A 24448-nucleotide genomic window follows, 5' to 3' on the forward strand; every position below is an offset into this window, starting at 1 on the left:
ATTTAATGTAATCAGAGTTGTCCATTTTGCTTTTCCTAATGTTCTCTATCTCCTGTTTGGTCATGAATTCTTCTGTTCTACATAAATCTGATAGGTAAACTATTCCTTGCTCTCCCAGTTTGCTTACAGTATCAGCCTTTATATCTAAGTCATGAACCCATTTGGACTTTATTTTGGTATATTGTGTGAGATTTTGATCTAAGCCTAGTTTCTGCCATACTCTTTTCTAGTTTTCCCGGCAGTTTTTGTCAAAAAATGAGTTCTTATCCCGGAAGCTGGGGTCTTTGGGTTTATCAAATAATAGATTACTATATCATTGACTACTGTGTCTTGCATACTTAACCTATTCTACTGATCCACAATTCTATTTCTTAGCCAATACCAAGTCTGCATTTATTTAAAGCCCTAGGTTTTTATGCTAGCATATGGTCAGTTTTTATAAAGATGTTACACACAGCTTAGAAATATGTGTATTTCTTTTTAATTCCATTAAGCAATCACCAGAGATGTCTCATGCCCAACTTTTCTATAATTCTGTTCATCTTTAACTTCTTTTAAAAAATATCATGTTAGATTTATCTAATTCTGTAAAAAGCACATTAGAGTACCCAACTATGATAGTTTTACTCTCAATTTCTCTTTATAATTTATCTTCTTCAAATACTTTGATACAATGCCATTCATATTATATATTAAGTATTGATTTTATTTCATCATCTTTGCCTCTAAGGATTATATATTTTCTCTGCTCATCTTTTACCCAAGTTTTTTACCTTATGTGAGATCATGATTTAGAATTTTCCTGAAATGTGATAATAAACATAAAAATTCTGCTTTAGCCCTTCATTTTAACTCAGTGTGACTATTTAGTTTTCAAGGATGTCGTCTTGAAACAACACAATGTTAGATTTTGCTTTCTAATCCATTCTACCTTTCTTCATATTATGGGTGCATTCATCCCGTAAATGATGATTATTAGAATGTCTTAAACATTTTTCTCTTCTCACCTTTTCTTTTTTTTTAAACAAAGTAGAAAGGGATGCTGGGGTGGGGGTAGGGAGAAGGCATCTTATTAGCACTAGTAATCTGTAATTGAAGTAGACTCTTCCTACTCCTGCATCCTTTTTCTCTTTCCAAAACCCAGATACAGATCTCTGGGTCTTATCCTTTCTTTACCTATTTTTAATTACTCTTTATGATAAACTCTCCACAAACTTTGCTTTCCTTGAATCTAGTCTTCTTCTTATATTGCTATTCTCCTTTCTCTGTGCCCATCTATACTCTTTTTGAGGTTCATGTATATCTACACCAGACTACAGGTATGAATGTGTATATGTGTGTGCTTGCATTCAAAACTTCTTTATCATTTTCATAGTGTAATCATAAGATTATTCCCCCCACACCTTCTGTGTTTTAAGCTCAAAGTTCTTTTAACATACCCCATTTGTGAAAGAGTAAGCCCCTCCTTCCTTCTTCCTTTTTTTAATTATCTTTTTTAAATTTATTTTTAGTTTTCAGCAATCACTTCCGTAAGCTTTTGAGTTTTAAATTTTCTCCACCTTCCTCTCCAAGATGGTGTGCAACATATATATAGACTCTACATAAACATTCCTACTAAACATATTTTCACATTAGTCTTATTGTAAAGAGGAATTAGAACCAATAGGAGGAACCACAAGAAAGAAGAAACAAAATAAAACAGAAGAAAAAAAAAGAGCAAATAGTATGCTTCAATCTGTAGTCAAACTATATAGTTCTTTCTTTGGATGTAGATAGCATTTTCCATCATGAGACTTTTGGAGATGTCTTAAATCCTTTCATCGCTGAGAATAACTAAGTCTATCTAAGTTAGTCATCACACAACGTGACTGTTACCATGTACAATGTTCTCCTGTTCTGCTCACTTCACTCAGCATCAGTCCGTTCAGTTTTTCTGAAGTTCGCTTGCTCATCATTTCTTATAAAACAATAGTATTCCATTATATTCATATACCACAGCTTGTTCAATCATTCCCCAATGATGGGCATCCCCTCAATTTCTAATTCTATGTCACCACAAAAAGAGCTGCTATAAATATTTTTGTACATGTGGGTCCTTTTCCCATTTTTGTGATCTCTTTGGGATATAGCCCTAAAAGTGGTATTGCTAGGTCAAAGGGTATGCAAATTTTTATAGCCCTTTGGGCATAGTTCCAAATTGCTCTCCAAAATGGTTGGATCAGTCCACTACTCCACCAACAATGCATTAGTGTTCCAATTTTTCCACATCTCTAACATCGTTTTCCTGTTTTGTCATGTTAGTCAATCTGATAGGTCTGATGTGGTACCTCAGAGTTGTTTTGATTTGAATTTCTCTAATTAACAGTGATTTAGAGCATTGTTTCATATGACCATAGATAGCTTTAATTTCTTCATCTGAAAATTGCCTGATCATATCCTTTGACCATTTATCAATTGGGGAATGACTTGTATTCTTATAAATTTGACTTAATTCTCCATATATTTTAGAAATGAGGCCCTTGTCAGAGACACTCATTGTAAAAATTCTTTCCCAGTTTTCTATCTTCCTTCTAATCTTGGTTGCATTGGCTTTGTTTGTGCAAAAACTTTTCAATTTAATGTAATCAGAGTTGTCCATTTTGCTTTTCCTAATGTTCTCTGTCTCTTGTTTTGTCATAAATTCTTTTCTTCTCCATAAATCTGATAGGTAAACTATTCTTGCTCTCCCAGTTTACTTATAGTATCAGCTTTTATATCTAAATCATGTACCCATTTTGACTTTATTTTTGTATATAGTGTAAGATGTTAGTCTAGGCCTCATTTCTGCCATACTCTTTTCCAGTTTTCCCAGAAGTTTTTGTCAATATTGAGTTCTTATTCCAGAAACAGGGGTCTTTGGGTTTATCAGACAGTAGATTACTGTAGTCATTGACTACTATGTCTTGTGTAACTAACCTGTTCCATTAATCCACCACTCTATTTCTTAGCCAGTACTAAGTAGTTTTGGTGATTGCTACTTTAGAATACAATTTAAGATCTGAAACAGCTAGCCACTTTCCCTAGCATTTCTTTTCATTAGTTCCCTTGATATTGTGGATCTTTTGTTCTTCCAAATGAATCTTGCTATTATTTTTCCTAGCTCTATAAAATAATTTTTTGGTAGTTTGATTGGTATGGCACTGAATAAATACGTTAACTTAGGTAGAATTGTCGTTTTTATTATATTAGCTTGGCCTACCCATAAGCAACTGATGTTTTTCCATTTATTCAGGTCTAACTTTATTTGTGTGAAAAGTGTTTTGTAATTGTGTTCATATAGTTCCTGGATTTGTTTCAGGAGGTAGACTTCTAAATATTTTATAATATCTACAGTAACTTTAAATGGAATTTCTCTTTCTATCTCTTACTGTTGGGCTTTGTTGGTAATATATATAGAAATGCCAATGATTTATGTGGGTTTATTTTATAACGTGCAACTTTGCTCAAGTTATTCATTGTTTCAGATTTTTTATTTGATTCTCTAAGTATATCATCATATCATCTGCAAAGAGTGATAGCTTTGTTTCTTCTTTGCCTATTCTAATACCTTCAATTTATTTTTCTTCTCTTATTGCTAAAGCTAACATTTCTAATACCATATTGAACAACAGTGGTGATAATGGACATCTTTGTTTCACCCCCAATCTTATTGGAAATGCTTCTAGCTTATCCCCATTACATATAATGCTTGCTGATGGTTTTAGGTAAATGCTATTTATCATTTTAAGGAAGACTCTGTTTATTCCTATGCTCTTTAGTGTTTTAATAGGAATGGGTGTTATATTTTGTCAAAAGCTTTTTCTGCATCTATTGAGATAATCATGTGAGGTTTTTGTTAGGTATATTGTTGATATGATCAATTATGCTGATAGTCTTCCTGATATTGAACCAGCCCTGCATTCCTGGCATAAATCCTACCTGGTCATAGTGTATTATTCTTGTGATAAGTTGCTATAATCTTTTTGCTATTATTTTATTTAAAATTTTTGCATCCATATTCATTAGGGAAATTTGTCTATAATTTTCTTTCTCTGTTTAGACTCTTCCTGGTTTGGGTATCAGCACCATATTTGTATCATAAAAAGAATTTGGGAAGACTCCTTCTACGCCTATTTTCCCAAATAGTCTTTATAGTATTGGAATTAATTGTTTTTTAAATGTTTGCTAGAATTTGCTTGTAAATCTGTCTAGCCCTGGAGCTTTTTTCCTAGGAGTTCATTGATGGCTTGTTTTATATTTTTGTAAATATTCATCCATTTCACTAAGATTGTCAAATTTATTGACATACAGTTGGGTAACATAGTTCCTAATTATTGTTTTGATTTCCTCTTCATTGGTGATGAATTCCCCATTTTCATTTTTGATGCTGGTAATTTGGTTTTCTTCTTTCTTTTTTTCAATCAAATTAACCAAAGGTTTATCTATTTTATTGTGGGTTTTTTTTTCCCATAAAACTAGCTCTTCATTTTATTTATTAGTTCAATAGTTTTCTTTTTTTTTTTGGTGAGGCAATTGGGGTTAAGTAACTTGCCCAGAGTCACACAGCTAGTAAGTGTCAAGTGTCTGAGGTCAGATTTGAACTCAGGTCCTCCTGATTCCAGGGCCAGAGCTGTATCCACTGTGCCACCAGCTGCCCCTAATAGTTTTCTTAATTTTAATTTTATTAATCTCTCCTTTGGTTTTCAGAATTTCTAATTTGTTATTTAATTGATGATTTTCAATTTATTTTTTTCCTAGATTTTTAGTTGCATGCCCAATTCATTGATCTCTTCTTTCTCTATTTTATTCATATAAGCATTTAGAGACGTAAAACTTCCCCGAAGGACCAATTTCGTTGTATCCCTTAAGTTTGGTATATTGTCTCATTATTGTCATTCTCTTGGATGAAGTTATTGATTGTTTCTGTGATTTGTTGTTTGATCCCACTCATTCTTTAGGATTAAATTATTTAGTTTCCAATTAATTTTTAGTCTATCTTTCCATGGCCCTTTATTACATGTAATTTTTATTGCATCATGTTCTGAGAAGGATGCATTTAATATTTCTGCCTTTCTGCATTGGATTGTGAGGTTTTTATGCCCTAGTACATGGTCAGTTTTTGTCTAAGTGCCATGTACTGCTGAGAATTCTTTTCTGTCCCCATTGAGTTTTCTCTAGAGGTCAACCATATTTAACTTTTCTAAGATTCTATTGATCGCCTTAACTTTTTTATTGTTTATTTTGTGAGTAGATTTATATAGTTCAGAGAGGGGGAGGTTGAGGTCCCCCAGTAGTATAGTTTTGCTGTCTGTTTCTTCCTGTATCCCCTTTAACTTCTCCTTTAAGAATTTGGCTGCTATACCACTTGGTGCATATATGTTTAGTAATGATATTACTTCATTATCTATGGTCCCTTTTAGTGGAATGTAGTTTCCTTCCTTATCTCTTTTAATTGGATCTGTTTTTGCTTTTGCTTTGTCTGAGATCAGGATTGCTACCCCTGCTTTTTTTTTACTTCAGCTGAAGCATATTATATTCTGCTCTAGCATTTTACCTTTACTTTGTGCGTATCCCTCTGCATCAAATGTGTTTTCTGTAGACAACATATTGTAGGTTTATGGTTCTTAATACATTTTGCTATCCATTTGCATTTTATGGGAGAGTTCATCCCATTCACATTCACAGTTATGATTACTATCTGTGTCTTCCTCTCCATCCTATTCCCTTCCTCACTCGTTTATGCTTTTTTCTCTCCTTTTTCCCTTTCCCTCCTCAGTAGAGTTTTGCTTTCAACCACTGCCTCCCTCAGTCTGCCCTCCCTTCTGTTATCCCCCTCCCTTTTCTCTTCCCTTTATTCTTTCTACTTCTTATAGGGTAAGTTAGATTTCTATTCCTAAGTGATTGTTATTCCCTCTTTGAGCCAGATCTGATGAGAGTAAGGTTCAAACAGTGCTCATCTCCCTCCCTTCTTTCCCCTGCTGTATTTGGTTTTTGTGCCTTTTCATGTGATGTAATTTATCCTTGTCTGCATCCTCCTTTCTTCTTCTCCCAGTATGATCTCTTTTCACCACTTAATTAGATTTTTTACCGTCACATCAAAATTACCTTAAACCCACACCCTCTAAGTATACCCACTTTGAAATATCGTAATGACATTACAGTTCTTAAGAGTTACAAGTGTCATTTTCCCTTGTAGGGATGTAAACAGTTTGCCTTTATTAATAATGTTGTTGTTGGGGCAGCTAGGTGGTGCAGTGGATAGAGCACTGGCCCTGGAGTCAGGAGGACCTGAGTTCAGTTCTCTGGGTAGTTGATCCTTGGTTGTAATCCAAGCTCCTTTCCCTTATGGAATATTGTATTCCACACCCTCTGATCTTTTCATATAGAAGCTCTAAAGTCCTGCATAATCCTGACTGTGGTTCCATGATATTTAAATTGTTTCTTTATGGCTGCTTGCAGTATTTTCTCTTTGACCCGGTAATTTTGGAATTTGCCTACTATATTCTATGGCGTTTTCAATTTGAGATCTCTTTCAGGAGGTGATTGGTGAATTCTTTCTATGGCTATTTTACCCTCTGGTTCTATGACCTTAGGGCAGTTTTCCTTGATGATTTCCTGAAAGGTATTGTCCGGGCTCTTCATTTCATCATGGTTATCATGTAGACCAATAATTTTTAAATTGTTTCTCCTGGACCTATTTTCCAGGTCAGTTGTTTTGCCAATGAGGTATTTTACATTTTCATCTATTTTTTTCATTCTTTTGTTTCTGTTTGACTGATTCTCGCTCTTTCATAGAGTCATTAGCTTCCACTTGTCCAATTCTAATTTTTAACAATTTGTTTTCTTCGGTTAGATTTTGTACCTCCTTTCCCATTTGGCCCATTTTACTTTTTAAAGAGTTCTTCTCCTCAGTGAGTTTTTTGTGCCTCATTTTCCATTTGACCAATTCTACTTTTTAAGCAGTTGTTTTCTTCAGTGTAATTTTTTTCCAGTTGGCCAACTGTATTTTTTAGGAACTTGTTTTCTTCAATATATTTTTTTTTCATTTGGCCAATTGTATTTTTTAAGGACTTGTTCTCTCCAGTTAATTTTTGTCCTTCCTTTTCCAAGCTATTGACCCTCTCTTGCATACCTCTCATTTCTTTTCCCAGTTTTTCTTCTACCTCTCTTATTTGACTTTTAAAATCCTTCTTGAGCTCTTCCAAGAAGGCTTTTTGAGTGTGAGATCAGTTCATATTCCTTTTCAGGTTTCGGATGCAGGTATATTGACAATGTTGTCCTCTTTTGAATTTCTGCCTTGATCTTCCCTGTCCCTTTAATAAGAATCTGTGGTCATTGTACATTTCTTTTTCTCATGGTGTTTGCTTTTTTCCTGATTTAAAAAAAAAAAAATTGAGCTCTCCTGCTGGAGAGGAGGGGGCACCAACCAAAGCTTCTTGTGCTGAGAGCACTGGGCCTGGTCACAGGTTTTGTGTGCTGAGGCCTCAGGTGCTGGCAGTTGGAGGCTGTAGGATTCTCGTAGCTTACCTGGTGTTGGGTTGGAGTCAGCAACACTGGAACTCTAGGGATAGGGGTGAGGAGTATGGTCCCTAGAGGGACCCTTGCTCACCCATGCCTTGCACAAGGATGTTTTGCTGCTGGAGGATGTCTCTCAACCTAGAGCTTTACCTCTTGGAGTTGTGCTTCCCAGAGTTTTACTTAGGCACCAGGACACTTGGCTGCCTGAGAATACCATGGCACATGGTAGTTTTCCAAGCTGGTGTCTACCAGTTCCCCTGTCCATACTGAGGGGTACTGGTGTTGGTGCTTGTCTGCTCCACCACCCTGGGGTTCAGGATCTCCCCCTGGTATGCTAAGGTGGGGCTTTTCACTAGCTTGCTGGGACACCTCCTGTTCTATACTGCTCCTACTCCCCCAGAGAGGGGCCAAGAAGATCGATCATTCTCCCTGTCATCTTACCCGACCTCACCAGTCAGTCAACATGCTTTTATTAAGCATTTGCTCTGTTCCAAGCATTGTGCTAAGTACTTGGGATACAAAGAAAGGCAAAAATATGGTCCTTGCCTTCAAGGAGATGACATTGTAATGGACCTAACAAGAGTTATGGCGTTGGCCAGTCTTTAATCCCACTTTGGTCTCATCTACCATTTGTCTGTCTGGTCTCAGGATCAGTGTGAGCTACAGCACTGGCCTCAGAATGGTTTCTGTTACTACCAGGTAGTATCTTGGTGCCACACACCAGTAGCAATTATCAGCCACTATCTGGAAGGCCCCCTAACAGTTCTCTTTTCAATTTACGCTGTGGCTATGAAAATCCATAAGTCCAAATGCTTGGAGTTAATCACTGTTAGTTTGCATACCATTCAGCCACCCTGGCTTCTCTGACAAGCATTTCTATCCCTGTAGAGCAATACAGGAAGAATTCAAATCTCAGATGGGAAAAAAGAAGCATCTAATCAATTCAGTATACCCCTGTCTGTGTAGTTTTCAATACCACTCTCTCTTACTAGTAGGGAAAAGAAGGGAGGACCATGGTGATGATCGTAAGCACTCTGGGCCAGTCCCCTCTCACTGTCCTCAAATATCTCCCACACGCCCTGAATAATAGTTCAGATAAGTGTTGGCAGGGAAGTGGGGAATAGTGTGGATACTGATTACCAGGAAAACTTATTTTCACAGCTTTCATGTCCTGAACTTTTTTCCATAGGTATTCATACTCATTTCCTTGCCCTGTCTTTGGTGCCTAGGGCTCCTGTAATAACACATCGCTCATGTGGGACATACTCTGAATTTTCCCCCTCATCAAGACTTAACATAGCGTTCCATTTCTTAAGGCCTTGCTGGGCCCTTAGAACCCAAATTTGAATTGAGTTTAGTTATTATTATTATTTTATAATATGATATTAATAATGGCTTAATATGTTCCCCTTCTAATATCTTCATTTTAATTAGTACAAGTTACTTGAATTTTTCAAGTACCTTGGGAATCCTATCTGAAAGAGATATTTTATGGCAGAAGGCCTTTCAAAATCATGGTATTCAGCCTGTTCATATATATAACCTATCTACCCAGCCTATAGCTCTGTGATCTCTGGGTCAGGTCTCTTCAATGTAATGAAAGGAAATAATGTTTAATTATTTGGAATTGCCCAAGGTTTATACTTACAGCAAGTTTGTATTTAAGGGTTTGTCTAGTTAAATGGGAGTAAGAAGAAGTAGAACATAGTTGTTTACTATTGGTGAGGTAGTGTTATTACACTTTTTATGCCAAAGAAGAACTCTAGATTACATTGGTGGTATTCTCTGTTTTTCAGCATCTCAAAACAGTGCTATAAAAGAAAAGGAAGGTGAAGGGAATAAACATTTATACAGCACCTACTATGTGATAAGGGCTTTTACAGATATCTCATTTGATCCTCCCAGGAACCCTGGGAGGTAGGTGCTATTATTATCCTCATTTTACAGATGAGGAAACTAAGACAAACAAAGGATAAGTGACTTGCCCAGGATCACACAACTAGGAAGTGTCTGAGGCTAGATTTGAACTCAGGTTTTTCCTACCTTTGGGCCCAGTGCTCTATCTACTACACTCTCTAGCTGCCCACCTTTGTAAGCTTTGATCATTGCTTACTGAAAAATTTTACACAGCTCTACATTGAAATGGTGGCTCAGTGGATAGAACACTGAGCCAGGGAGTCAAGACAACCTGAGTTCAAATCCCACCTCAGACACTTATTAGCTGTGTGACCTAGGGAAAGTCACTTAACTTCTATTTGCCTTAATCCACTAGAGAAGGAAATAACAAACCACTCTAGTATCTTTTCCAAGAAAACCTCATTGTAAGGTCCACAAGGTCACAGCGAGTCAGACATAACTGAATGACTAAATACCACACTGAAATGGAACACATTTTTTTGCAGTTAGTACTATTAGCTACTTCATCCAAGAAGTGGTATAAATAAAATACTTTGTTGTCACTCTTTTGGCTATCTATCTATCTATCTTTACATCTTTCTGTCCATCTGTATGTACACACACACATAAATACACAAATGTGTTGAAATTTCTTCAAAGATTATACGTGGTAATAAAGAACTGAACAACTTAATTTTTATTCTAGGCTCAATGGTGCCTTTCTCAATGAGGATTTTGCATGCAGAGCTTCAGCAGTATCTGGGAAACCCTCAAGAGTCACTTGATAGACTTCACAACATGAAAACCATCTGTAGTCAGGTAAATCTCTCCCCGCAATGATCCTTATTTCCTGGAATTGGAAATAGCTTTTTAATTGCTCTAATTCACTATAACCAAGATGTCCACCTGCCCTCTGCCCGTGATTATTTCCCGCTTAAAGATAAGATGGGATTCTTAATTGTAATGTTCAAAAAGAATGTGCTGTTACTTCTGACTTGAAAAATAATGTTTGCTGACTCTGGGTAGTATTAGGTAGGAATTGAATCCTAAAATTTCCTCCTCAGATAAGGTTTTTGATTTGGTGGATGAGGAAGAGATTCCTAAAATTTAAAACTGGAAGGGTTAGGACCTTAAATATAATCTAGTCTATTCACCTGTTTTACAAATGAGGAAATGGAGAACCATATATCTTAAGTGCCCAACATTATAGTTAAGTGGCTCAGTGAATGGAATACTGAGCCTGGAGTCAGTAAGACCTGAGTTCAAATGCAGCCTCAGACACTAGCTGTGTGATCCTGGTCAAGTCACCTAACTTCTGTTTGCCTTAAGCCACTGGAAAGAAGGAAATGGCAAACCACTCCAGTATCTTTACTGAGAAAACCCTATAGACAGCAGGGTCCATAGGGTCACGAAGAGTCGGACAAGACTAAACAACTGAACGGCAACATTATGTACCTGCTAAGTAAGTAGTAGAGCCTAGATTATAATGTGAGCCATTACTGTGTTCACTGTGCAATGAGTGGGAAGGTTATATCATATCTAGAAACCACGTCTTTCATGCATATCCATTGTGGCAAGTAGCAACTTAAGCCTCTAGTTGTATGTATATGCATGGATCACGCATGTGCATACTACAGGATTCTGAAGTGTCTTCTGAATTGTCAAAAAAGTTAATGTACAATATAGTTCTAATACAACTGCATACTAATTCTTTAAAAAATTGTTCATTTTTCCATGATACCTCTTAATTAACCAAAATATTCTGTTTGCTAGAATACTTCATTGCCCATCTATTCTGAATAAATAGATTTAAAATAAATCGAAGTAATGGCAGTATCAGAATTTCTACTGATAGTCGTGTGTGTGTGTGTGTGTGTGTGTGTAAGTGTAAGTGTAAAATCAGATGAATAGGCATTAATTAAAAGAGGGAAGCATTGAAATTAAGAGGAATTAGGGAGGCTTCCTGGAGAAGGTGGGATTTTATTTGATACTTAGAGGAATCCAGGGAAGTCAGTAGTCACAATGGAGGAAGGAAAACATTCTAGGCTTGAGGTACAGCCAGAGAAAATACTTAGATCCAAGAGATGAAGTGTCTTATTTATAGAACAGCCAGGAGGCCAATATTACTAGATCAAGGAGTATGGTTCAGGAAGACTGGAAAAGTAGGAGGAAGCTAGGTCACAAAGGGCTTTCAGTGCCAGAGCATTTTGTACTTGATCCTTGAGGCAGTAGGAAACATGCACTATAGATTTTAGGAAAGGAAATTTTTAAGAATTCAGAGGAAAGAATAGGTAGAATTTCATGAACCAAAATGCTACAGGGAAAGGCCCCCTGCCCCGTAAGGGTAGGAGATGCTCAAGAAGAGCAAAAAGAGGCAAAAGAAATAATTCCAGGGAGGAACAAAAATGGAATTTGTATGAAAAGACAGTTGTGGTTGCACAAGGAACTCACCAGGCAGCTTAGATTTTTTTTTTTAAAGAAATGTACAGAATATGGAAGCAAGGCCAGGTAACAGAAGATAAATATAAGCACGTGTCACATACCTCTAAAAATAGTTTCAGCACTACTAAAGCTCAGAGTGAGCTGAGACTGGTGAAGGAAGCTAAGATAACAAAAAAGTCAGTTATCCAGCCATTATTAAGCACCTGCTATGTGCCAGGCACTGTGGAAAGCACTAGAGACAAAGAAGTACAAAAAACAGTCTCTCTTCTCAAAGAGCTCACAGTCTAATGGACAGCATGCAAACAACTATGTACAAACAAGATGTATACAGAGTAAATCAGTTTTTGTCTCAGAGAGAAGGCACTAAGATTAAAGACTGGGAAAGGCTTTTTCTAGAAGGTAGAACTTTAGCTGAGACTTAAAGAAAGCCAGTAGATAAAGATGAGAAAGGAGAGTTTCAGGCATGGGGGACAGCAAGTAAAAATGCTCAGAGTTGGGTGATGGTTTTGTGTGTAAGGAATAGCAAGGTGGCCATTATCATTGGAATCACACAGTACATGGAGGGTAGTGAGGTGTAAGAAGACTGGAAAGGTAGGAAGAGTAAAGTTTTAAAAGCAAAACAGATGATTTTATATTTTATTCTAGAGGTAATAGGGAGTCCCTGGAGTTTATTGAATAGGGATGTGATATGGTCAGACCTGAATTTTAGAAACATCAGTTTGACAGCTAAATGGAATATGGATAGGAGTGGCTATCCCCACATACCTGAAATTCTCTTTCTCATCTCTGCCTCCTACTTTCCTTCAAGTCCCAGCTAATATGTTATCTTCGACAGGAAGTCTTTCTTGATCCCTCTGAATTCTATTCTATTGTGTTTATTCTGCATGTAGCTTATTTGTAGGTAGGTTGTTTTTTGTTTTTGCTTGTCTCCCCCTTAGATTGTGAGTGCCTCCAGAGCAGGGACTTTTCCTTTCTTTGTGTCCCTATCCCTTAGCACACTGCCTGACACACAGTAAGCACTCAGTAAATGTTTAACTGCCTGAATTGAGGTGTGGAGACCCTCTCCTGTAGGCTATTGAATTAATCAAGGCCTGAGGAGATAAACCCTGCCCTAGGGCAGTAGCAGTGTGAGAGGAGAGAAGAGGACCTGTGGGAGATGGCAGAGAGGTTATGAAAGTAAAAACAATGGAACTTAATAACTGATTGGGTATGGAGTTGTTTATGCTCTTTTGAGAAAAAAGAGCATCAAAAAAAGCAAAAAGACCTTTGAGTCAGGTAGCCAGGATGATGGTCCAAGCAATAATGAGAATGCAGAGGTACTTAATTCTGCTTTTGCTTCTGTTGCTTCTGTTTCCTGGCCTTTGGACTAGAAATGGGAGGAGAAAAATGACTGATTGGGAATGGACACTGAGGATAAGTGAAGAAGTAATAAAGACAGCTTCTAGGTGTCCTTGATAAATTCCAGTCCCCTGCGCCAGATGAACTCTATCCTCGGATCCTGAAAGAACCAACAGATGTGTTTGTGAATAATTGCAAGGATACTTGAAAGATCATGGAAAATGGTAGAGATGCTACAAGATTGGAGAAGGGCATGTGTTATACTGATTTTCAAAAAAGACAAGAGAACAGAATCTACAAAATATAGGCCAGTAGTCTTGACTTCATTTCCTTAGAAAATTCTAGAATGTGTCATTAAAAAGAAGGTTGATGAACATCTAGTAAGAGAAGTGGTGATTGCAAAGACCTTTACATGGTTTCATCAGGAACAGGTTATGCCAGACTAATCCCTTTTCTTTACTGACAGGACTGTTTAACTTTTCAAATGAGGGGAATGCCATGGATTCTACTTACCTTGATTTTAGCAAAGCTTTTGATAAGTTATTTCAAGCTATTTTTAAAGAGAAAATGGAAAAATGTAGATTAGACCATCATACACTCATATTTAAAACTGGTTGGATGGCCAGTTAATGCCAATTAACTCCAGGTGTTAATGCTTCATTGACAACTTGGCAGGCAGTCCAGTGAAAGACTCCAAGGGTGTCTGCATGGCCCTGTGCTGTTTAACATTCTGATCAGTGATTTATAGAAAAGCATTTGTGGTGTGCTCATCAAATTTGCAGATGATACAAAGGTAGAAGAAACAGCTAACATACTAGATGATATAGCTGGATCACAAAATCATTTTGTGGGCTATGGCATTGCGTTGAATTTAATAAAATGAAAATCAGTAAGGAGAAATGTAAAGACTTACACCTGAGTACAAAAAAAAAAATAAGCTTTACACGTACAAAGATGAGCCAGGCCTGGAAAAAGAGCCTGGGTTTTTAGTGGACCTAAATAGAAGCAACATGGTGGGTCTGCCAAGAAAAGCTGATTCCATCTTGGGCTTCATTAAGGAACATAGCTTTCAGGAACAGGAAGGTGATAGTCCCGCTATAATCTGCCCTCATCAGACCTCATAGAGTATTATGTTCAGTTTTGGACACTACATTAAAGACACTGGTCAGCTGATGCATGTTCAGAGGAGGGCAACCAGTATGGGAAAGGGCCTTGACTCCATGTCATATGAGGATTGTTTAAAGGAACAGGGCATATTTAGCACAGAGAAGAAAAGGCTTGGCGAGCTATGGTATCTTCAAGTATTTAAAGGGCCATTTGGAAGATGGAATGAACTTATCCTGTTTAGCTGTAGAGGGAAACCAAGAACAGTAGGTAGAAATTTTAAGAGGCAAATTTGGTCTTGATATCAGGAAAACTTTCTGACACAGCTATTCAAGTAGAACAGCTGCTTTAAGAGGTGGTGGTTGCAGGTCTTCAAGAAAAAACTGAATGATCACTTTTGGATGTAATATAGTGTTGATTTTTGTTGTTGTTGTTTGTTTGTTTGTTTGTTTTTTGGTTAGGTAATGGGGTTAAGTGACTTGCCCAGGGTCACACAGCTAGTAAGTGTTATGTGTCTGAGGCCAGATTTGAACTCAGGTCCTCCTGAATCCGGGGCCAGTGCTCTATTCACTGAGCCACCTGCCTGCCCCTGTTGATTGTTTTTGTATGTTTGTTTGTGGGTTGGACTGAATAGACACCATGGTCCTTTCAAAATCTCATTGTATGATTCTGTAAGATGATGTGACTTTACATAGCACCATATGCCATATTAGTCCCAAATAATAAAGGTATGGTTTAGTCTTTCCCGTAGCTGGTAAATAATTTTTGACTATCTGCAGAAACCATATCTGAACAAAAATCCTGCCTCTACAACATGCCCAACAAGTGGTCATCCAGCTTTTCCCTGAAAACCTCAAATTAGGGGGAATCCACTCCAGCTCCCAAAGCAGCCCATTATACTTTTAGAGAGCTCTGAATGTTGCCAGTTTCTCCAGATTATTGTTTATCCTTTTTACTTTGGTATGTAGACATCTAAGGCTTTGGATTTTACTCCTGGCTCTTTTCTTGGCTTTTGTCTCCTGTGAATTTCTGACCATCACTACTGTTATTCTTTCAGTGTATGTAGCTTGGTGCATAGATCTAGGTATTTTCCTCTATTCCTTTCTCTTCACCTTAAAGTCTTTTTTTAATTTGAATTAATCAATAACTGTGATAAAAAGACCATCTGTGCTTCTAAGGTCTTCAGTTTCTTTCTTGAGATTTCATAATCCTTAGCAATGCTTTCTATGTCCTTTCAGACAGAATCATTTTTACCCCATATCAATTATCAAAAGTATGTGAAAGAATGGCAATTATTCCCCTAGTTTGTGCTTAAAAAGAAGTATTAAAACTTTAGCTATATGTAAATCTATGTCAGTCAGTCTATATAGACTTGCCCACTAAGGCTCTTTTGTGGCTTCTCTAACCCCAGCAGTTTTCCCATTAATAGTCTTTTAAACTACATTTCGCCTAATTCAAAAATATTAGGGGAGGGAGCAGAAGAAAATTCACACTGTGATTTGCCTTGTGACACATGCTCCTCTATGGATAACCCTGTCTATATATGGGCCTTGTTTATGGTAGATTTTTCCTCCTAAAGTCATTTACTAAATTGTGTCTATCCAAAGTTACATAAGAAATGGAAAGTTCTGTTCATGCTTACATTTATTTAGTCAACAAATGTAAAATTGGAAGGCAAGAATTTTTTTTAATTGCATATTCTTATTATGACAGTATAGTCTTCTGGGTATTACTTCTATTTTCATTCTTGATTGAGTATATGGCATTTGGCAAGCCACTTGTCATGAACTGGGCCTGACTAAGGCTGGTCCGCTGGTAGTAAGTCTAGTATCCTAATAAATTACACTCTTAGGTCATTCAGCAGGAGTCATTAAAAAGGTGGCTTATTTAGCAATTGCATAGAAAAGATATCCAACAAAAATACAGCACTTAGTTTAGGTAGATGTAGCTCCCCTCCCCTTCATTCAAAACTGTCTGGTCAGCAGAGCTGCCCTTATGACCCCAGGGTGACCAGGAAGCCACGTTGTAGTTGTTCAGTCATTTTTCAGTCCTATCTAACTCTTCATAACCCCATTTGGGGTTTTCTTGACAAAGATACTGGAATGGTTTGCCATTTCCATCTCCACCTCATCTGACAGATGAGGAAACTGAGGCAGACAAGGTTATGTGACTTGCCCTGGGTCACACAGTTAGTAAGTATCTGAGGCCAGATTTGAACTCAGATCTTCTTGACTCCAGGCTCAGCACTCTAGTGCACTGCACCACCTGGTTGCTCATTCAACCAGCATAGGACTAGCACCTCTGGAATGAGGACTGCCAAGCCCTAGTCAGGACCACTTATCCACCTTTGGTATCTACCTGTCACTCAGCTCTCATCTGTGGCTCCAAGAAGCTAAAGCATACACAGAGGCTACATCCCAGTAGAACCACCTCAGTAGACAGGCTAAACCAGGTTTTGTGACGGATCTCAAACACATTGGTGAGTTAGGGGGATGTTTACCCCAAGCAAGTGAAAATTTCTGCCAGTGGAATGGGTGGATGAGAACATTTTGTTCCAGTGGCCATGAAGGTAGCTGAAGCAGGCTTTGTGGAGTGCTTAGAGCTTGGTCAGACATGGAAGACACTGAAGTTATACACTTCGTCCCAGGCTATCACCAGTTGTCTTTTGTCCTGCCATTGGATTTCAGTGACTCTGGAAGAGAGAATGAGGCTGACATGTGCAACTCTGCCTTACTTAAATTCACTTCACCCACCAAACAGGACATCACCCCATGATGTCATTGGTCCTTTTTGAAGACAGAAGATTAAGAACAACAGTAGATGATACCAGACAACAAGGCAAATCACCATTGTTACACACAGCCTTTAAGGCTTTATGTTGTCTTTTTGTGACTATTCTATACTTGTCTATGTTATAAATGATGTTCATTTTAGCTAGATTTCACTCATGTAAAATTTTTGAAGGGTTGGATGAGAAAGAAGACTATGATTTGCCCTGTGATCCATGTTCCCCTGGAGATAATCCTGTCTGCATTAAATGGTTCTCTAATAGGCTGAGGGGGAGATAAAAGGAGAGAACCATCTTTTTTGTAACAAATGTAGAAATTGAGGCTCAGAGAGGTAAAGATATTTGATCAAAGCCACCTAGCTAATAAGTGTAAAAGCAGTGTGTTGGAGTCCACATCTCTTGCTCATTTTATTACACTATGCTCATTCTTCCCAGTGATCTCAAATTCTATTTAGTGAATTGGACCAGTCCATAGATGATGGCCTCCAAACAGCACTTTGACAATCATGCTTAAAAAGGGGTATGGTGTATAGAGTCTTATGCCTGAAGTCAGGAAACAGGACTTTTCTTCCTGAGTTCAAATCTGGCCTCAGATACTTACTTGTTGTGTGATCCTAAGCAAGTCATTTAACCCTGTTTGCTTCAGTTTCCTCATCTGTCAAATGAGCTGGAGAAGGAAATGGCAAACCACTCCAATATCTTTACCAAGAAGACCCCCCCCAAAGGGATCATAAAGAGTCAGACACAACCGAAAACAACTCAACAACAAAAACTTAGAGAGGGAGAGAAAGGGGAAGAAAAGAAGGAATTATAAATTCACACAGTGCTAAGTGACAAATTAGCTGGCTGTTTATAATGATATTTTTCATAGATCTATAAGCCCAAAGACAGTCTTGAAAAACTAGTTCCAAGAAGAATCAAGTAAGTTATTCTGATTTTACTCTCTAAAGAAAATTCCAGTTATTTCATTTTCATTGCCTGCACTGTCTGTTGTTGTCCTTCTAAAGAATTTTACCAGAATTATTGGAAAATCGAATGTCTGGTCAGGGGATAGATAGTAGATAAATAAACTAAAATAAGTATTTTGGAAGTTTTCATTGAAGTAGTGAAGTCACAAAAAGACAACCAGCTGAGGCAAATGCTTAGAAAATGAGTAAACTTGCCATTTGTGTACACTTACTATAAGTCCTCCTGTCCAATAGTAGTTACTTTAGAAAAAAGTCGTTTTCTCAGATTCAGACACTATCATGGATTTTCCAAATTAAAAAGAAACAATTTCAAGTGACAATTGAAGAACAGTAGGAAGTAGGGAACAGGGACAAAAGAAGTAAAATATTTGGACCTCGCCTTCAGTAAACTTATAGTCTGTGGAAGAAAAACGTGAAGTAGCTTGAGAACATCACAGAACGATGTGTAATGAAGTACCAAATTATGTAGGATGAACTATATAAGTTCTATAAAAATTCAGAGAACCACATAATCAGTGCCTTATCATGTTGTGGAGGTAACTGTGGGTTCTTTGAGGTTATGTCAGCAGAGTAAGAGATCTGATAGGTCCTATCAACCTAGAAGGGTTTCAAGAATACATCACACAGTGTTCTATGGGTTGATTGCACAAAGATCTTTCTAGCTAAAGTGAGAGAGATTCATCACCAGAAGATAAGGATTTTTGACAAAATTAAGTCACAAAAACTGAAAGGGATGTGATCCGAATCTGTGGAAGGTATAACCTCACCAAGAAAACTTGAAATATTGAGGAAAATCAGGGGGAAAATAGTTTTTACAGGCAGGCAGTTTTCAACTCAGTGTGTTTTTATAAAGTAGTCAAGAGTGTTAAGCTTCTCCATATTCTGTGAATTACAGATTAGAAGTTAAAATGAAGTTAGTGAATTAGTGAATTTTTGTTTCTAATTTATATGACTGACATATTTTAGGGGGAAAAATATGTTGTTCCTTTAAGGAGCTTTTATGCTAGTGACAAATATAAAACTTTGGCTGCCTCTTCTGGGATAGCAGATGCCTCAGCTCTTTGCCCATGTTAGCTCTGGCTATTCACCACAATTCCAAATCCTAACTTTCTATTATGACTATCTTCTACAACCTCCCACACCTTAAGTAGTTAAAGAACTATGTTGACAAGTTGGGAAAGAACCAGGTGAACTTATTTCCAAAATAATTCACATTGCTAATTGTAATCCATAGATAATGATGCCAAATTAACCTGAGACCCAGCTGGTCATTACTACTGGAGTTCAGTGTTCCAGGATGTTCGGGGTTCAACTCAGTCATACTCTAAAATTTACAAAGCCTGTCCACGTAAGAAGTAGTAATGGCAGCAAAGGAAACAAAAATAGAAAGAATACCTGGATTCGGCCAATATACAAAAGTGTTCTGTGCTGGAGGCAGTACCATTTTGAAGGCACTAAGGGATTGAGTCTCAACAAAACTGAAAGGAGAGGATACCGTATGTTTGGGGGTGGTAATCACTATTCATAATACTACTTTTAAAAAAAGACAAAAAGATCCCTATAAGTACTCACCAATATATCTTATATCTACCTAATATTTTTAAAGAGTAATCCATGGAACTCAAAATTGTTTTAAAAAAAGTTAAAAATTGTTTTTACATGTAATTAGGGAAAAATTTTTTTTTTAAAAAGAGTAATCCATACACATAAAAGCATGTTTGCATGAAAGGGGAGCAGAAAGGAGACCACAACTTAAAGAAAAGTACACCAAATACAAGAGTGCATTGAAATTACTTTGTTGATTGTAAAAAAAAAGAATATGATTTAGTAAAATAAAATGCCACATTAAAGGCTCTTTCCCCAACAAACTATCTCCATGAATAATTTAAAATCAAGTGAGATTCCTTGGAAAATGCAACAAAAGAGAACATCCCTTTGATTACTAATAACAGTAAAGGCATAAAACAAGGAAAAGGGCTCATCAAAGGTGTTTCCATTGTCACAGAGGTTATCCAGTGTAGAATCCAATCAAATGATTACCTATAAATTGTGAGATTTCCTAAGACGCTGCTGTTTACAGACAACATTGTGTTAATTGCCTCAAACCCCAGACAACATTGTGTTAATTGCATCAAACACTGCAGAGGTTGCTAAATGAGATCCATAATCATTCTAAAGAGTTTGCCTAACAAACCACACAGGAAAAACAGGTAGATGGAAAATTCCTGTTGTTTAGATCCCTGGTTGGTTGTGTTTAGATGGACAGTTCATAGGCTTTGTCTACCTTTATGAATATCTTGTACAGATATTGGATATGGTCCTAGATTTGAACAGTACCAATAAATTGGTTTTAGAATTGAATAAGGGAAGAGAATTAGGCTGTATTACACTGGGGAAATTGCATAGTACTTTACCAACCTTAGTCCTCTTTTTGAAACAAAAGCCCATTTTTAAAATCTCACTCTTCTTCCAGTTTTGCAGTGTTTGCAAGTCATGGAATTCCACTGTCTCTGATGGTTAAAAGTAACAGGTTACCCAAAGGACAATGAGGAGACCCATCGTGAACATGCATAGCCTGCAACATAATTTCAGCAAAGAATGTTACAGAAGAAGTGGCATAAAGGATATCAGAGAGATATATGACTGGAAAAGGCAGTGAGTCAGTCATAGAGTGAGATAGAAGGATAAATGATGGGCAGCCTGCCTGCTCCATTAGTATCCACACAGTATCAAGAAATAGACCTACCCCCACTACTGATAAAATGCATGGATGGGTTACAATTTGTTTTCTGAAAAATAAATGAAATCCAACTATTTCAGTGCATTTCTGAAGGATTTGACAATTACTGGTAAGATATTAATGTGAGCTTTGTAACTAGAAATATTTTGCTCATTCATAGAAAGGTTGTCTAACATCTGGACATATTTGTTATACTATTTTCTTTGTAAACATAATTAAAAATATAAAGGAGAACAGCTGTTTTCTACCTTCTCCCCAGCCACTTGGGGAAAGAGTGAGAATAGCCTGCACTAGGTGGCCATTAGTATGCTGATGATGTCCAGCTCTGTGTCTGTGCTCTATCTGACCTAGACAGAAGAGTTGCCCTACTTTCTGGCTGCTGTGGCAGAAAACGACCAAATTGATCATGACTCAATTAGATAAGATAGTAGTGATTGGCAAGTGAGAGGAAGCACTTGAAGGATATAGTGAGGAAGCCTTTCTGCTTCTGCAGTTGAGTAAGTTTATCCACCCTTCGCCCCTTAGGTTCACACTCTGAGACTCATATGATCTCCAGAATACTCAAGTAGGAGAAGTGGGTAAGAATGTCCTTTGTCTTTTTTCTTTCCTGCAAAGGTTATGATCTCGTTTTCCTGATCAGTACTATTATGGAAATTCATACCCTTAGGAACACCTTGACTGAATTATTGCAAAAAATATGTTTGAGAATAACTTGGATAGGGAGACTCTTCATTTGATACATAATGTAAAATCTGACAGACTTAGTAGGAGTCACAGACATATTAATAAGTATTTACTGCAGCTCCAAAGAAGATCCGAATATTCCAGACAAAACCAGGCGCTGGGCATAAAAGAAATTGCATGTCCCTGCTTCTCTTTTCATAGGATTTCATATTTTTTTCATTTAATGGTATGAGAAACAATGGGAAAATGGGATGTCTAGTTTGTATCAAAAAGGAGCATGTGCCGCAAGGTGAAGGTTCTGAAGAAGAACAACATATTCATCTGAAAACAAACCCAAGAACTTCTGTCCAGTTACAAGAATCCCCTAAGAGATTGGACTGGCAGTTTCCAGACTTGTTGAAAGAATTTTATGTGCTCTGGTTTAGGTCCTTTGAAGCCTTGGAAATCCCAGATTAATAAAGGCTCATGTGTTGTGTCAGCAAACTTGGCTATAGGGTCCATGAGGACCCTGTTTTATCTAAATTTTTGGTCTCCTAATATCTACCAAACTGCCCTGCACAAAATAGGTCCTAGATAAATGTTCCTTTAACTGTTGTTGTTTGTTGTATTTGAATCATCATCCTACTAAGAGTACTCCAGACCAGGATGATTTATGGACTGGACTAGGCTCACAATTATTTCCCTCACCAGATTAGAATCAGATGTCATGGCATTAAGGCAAGTATATTCTTACTAATTAGATTAACTGTGGGAGAGAACATAGGTAAATGTGAGTAGTGACAATACAGATTTTTATGAGCTGCTGAAGATTGTTGTAAGCCCAAAGACATTCTAAGCCTCCCTACAAGACTACTTTTCCAGTTAAACACATTATCCCATAGTTTGCATAGGCTTGCAAACTATACTTGATATAGTTTCTATAGTTAGTCTCTAGTATATCTCTGCTAGAGAGATTATTATTAAGTTGTTTTAGTCTCTGATAAAGTCTAGTTCCAATACTTTGGAAATTAGAGGGACTAGAAGTAATAATTCAAAACAAACAATTTTCCCTTTGATTTAGGAAGCTCAACTAGGGTTATAGCTTTTAGTAGCATAGAGTACAAAAAAGATAGACTAGATTTCACATAGGAAGATTTGAGTTTGAATCCTGGCTCTTCTACAGTGGAAAAAACTCTTAACTTCACCTTCCTTTAGTTTTCTCATCTCTAAAAAGTGTGGCCTGGACTAGATGATCTATAAGGTTTCTTCCAGCTCTAAATTCTATGATCTTAACTCTCTTACTATAAAATTTATCATTACCACTTTCCTTTGAGAATGCAGGACAGGTATCCATTTTACAGGTGATAAAGAGATCGTAGAACTCACTAAAGAGTTCACTGACTATAATAGAGGTAGAGATGGTTTCACAATCCCGGTCTTTAAATTCTCAGCCAATGCATTATTTTCTAGGCCAAAAATTCAAATAATGTATCACTGTTATAGTGCATGCTTTGGAACTCTATCCCAAATCATACTCATACTGATGAATCAGGTCCTCAGAAGATGGCTTTTTCATATCCTCTTAGGCTTGCAGCCCTTCTTGGCCTTGGTAGTTAAAGAAAAGACTGAGATAGAGGCCAGGGGTCTGTTTCTCCTCCCCTACTCAGTTATTTCTCAATAGTTAGAATATTCCCTCCCCACTTGTTCTTAATCTCTCAGGTTCTGAACTAGCTCTTTGGTTTTATATAGGCCCCACAGGGCATTACTAAGTTTTCTCAGCCAAACCATCACTTCCTGTGTACTCCATTTGATCAAGAAATTTTTGTACTTAGTCTAAAGCCTGTGATTGGTTGATTTATGCTAGGTTTTCTACCTTGTTAAAGAAACAGGATGTATCATTTTAAAAGCTGCTTTAAATGGGATAATGTAATTGGATTGATTTGCTCAGTTGAGTCTCACTTTTAAGCTAGTAATGTACTAGGCCTTCTGTATACCTTTCCTTCTTTATGCCTTTTTCCTTCCCTCTTATCCAGTGACCATTGTTCTTCACCATGTCTTGGATTCTCACTTCACTTCCCATAATTCCCGTATTCCTAGTAGCATTGAATCCCTAGCATTCTTTTATTATTAACACTAAGAGGTAAACTTGCTCAAAAATGCCAAATAATTTCATTTCAGTATCCATAATTAAACAAATTCATTCTAAAATTCTTTTAAAGGAGGAAAAGTTGTTAATTCTGGTTTACATTAGTTGCCACAATAGGTATATTTTACTGGAATGTCTATAGCTCCCCCATTTATCTTTAATAAACAATTTCTTTTCATCATTTGAATCCCTGAGGAGACTGTGCACAGCATTTTTAACCACGCAAAGTATAATCCTCAATATTACTAGCTCACTGACTTATAATTCATATTGAAGCTTCTCAACTTGAAGAAAATTCCTACAAGCCTTTCAGAGATTTGTCTGCCAAAGCTACCCCCCACCCCAAACACATTTCAAAGAGAAGCATTAGTTTTCCCTCCCTAGTTGGCTATGGCCCTTAACAACACTCTGGAGGCAGCCAGCAATTTCAAAGGCTCATTTTTTAAAATCCAAAGGAGGAGTTAATTTCACTGTTCTCCAATTAAACAAAACTAAGCCTGTCGGTCCAACAGCTACTCTGGTACAATAGTACATTTCCACTGCCCATAAATCTGTCAATGAGGTAGAGGGATGTCTACCCCAAGCATGTGAAGACTTCCCCCAATGGAATGGCCAGATGAAAACAATTTGTTCCAGTGACCATGAAGGCTGATGAAGCACGCTTTGTGGAGCTGGGTCAGATATCAAAGATGCTAAGGTCATCCATTGCATCCTGGGTCATCACCAGTCAACTTGACTTTGTCTTGCCATTGACTTCAGTGACTCTGGAAGAGAGAGAGAAAGAGAGAGAGAGAGAGAGAGAGAGAGAGAGAGAGAGAGAGAGAGAG

At 37.3% G+C, this 24448-nt stretch overlaps 1 protein-coding gene across 1 annotated transcript in view; it reads left to right on the forward strand.

The window, feature by feature from the left end:
* TRAPPC12 (trafficking protein particle complex 12) overlaps positions 1-24448 on the forward strand; it is a 149674-nt gene that overhangs the window by 76453 nt on the left and 48773 nt on the right. The window contains exon 6 of the mRNA XM_027840449.1: positions 10139-10251. Within this exon, the coding sequence (XP_027696250.1) occupies positions 10139-10251 (113 nt within the window). The remainder of the gene's footprint in view (positions 1-10138; positions 10252-24448) is intronic.

Source organism: Vombatus ursinus, unplaced genomic scaffold, assembly GCF_900497805.2.
Source record: "Vombatus ursinus unplaced genomic scaffold, bare-nosed wombat genome assembly UNPS02014841.1, whole genome shotgun sequence".
Lineage (NCBI taxonomy): Eukaryota > Metazoa > Chordata > Mammalia > Diprotodontia > Vombatidae > Vombatus > Vombatus ursinus.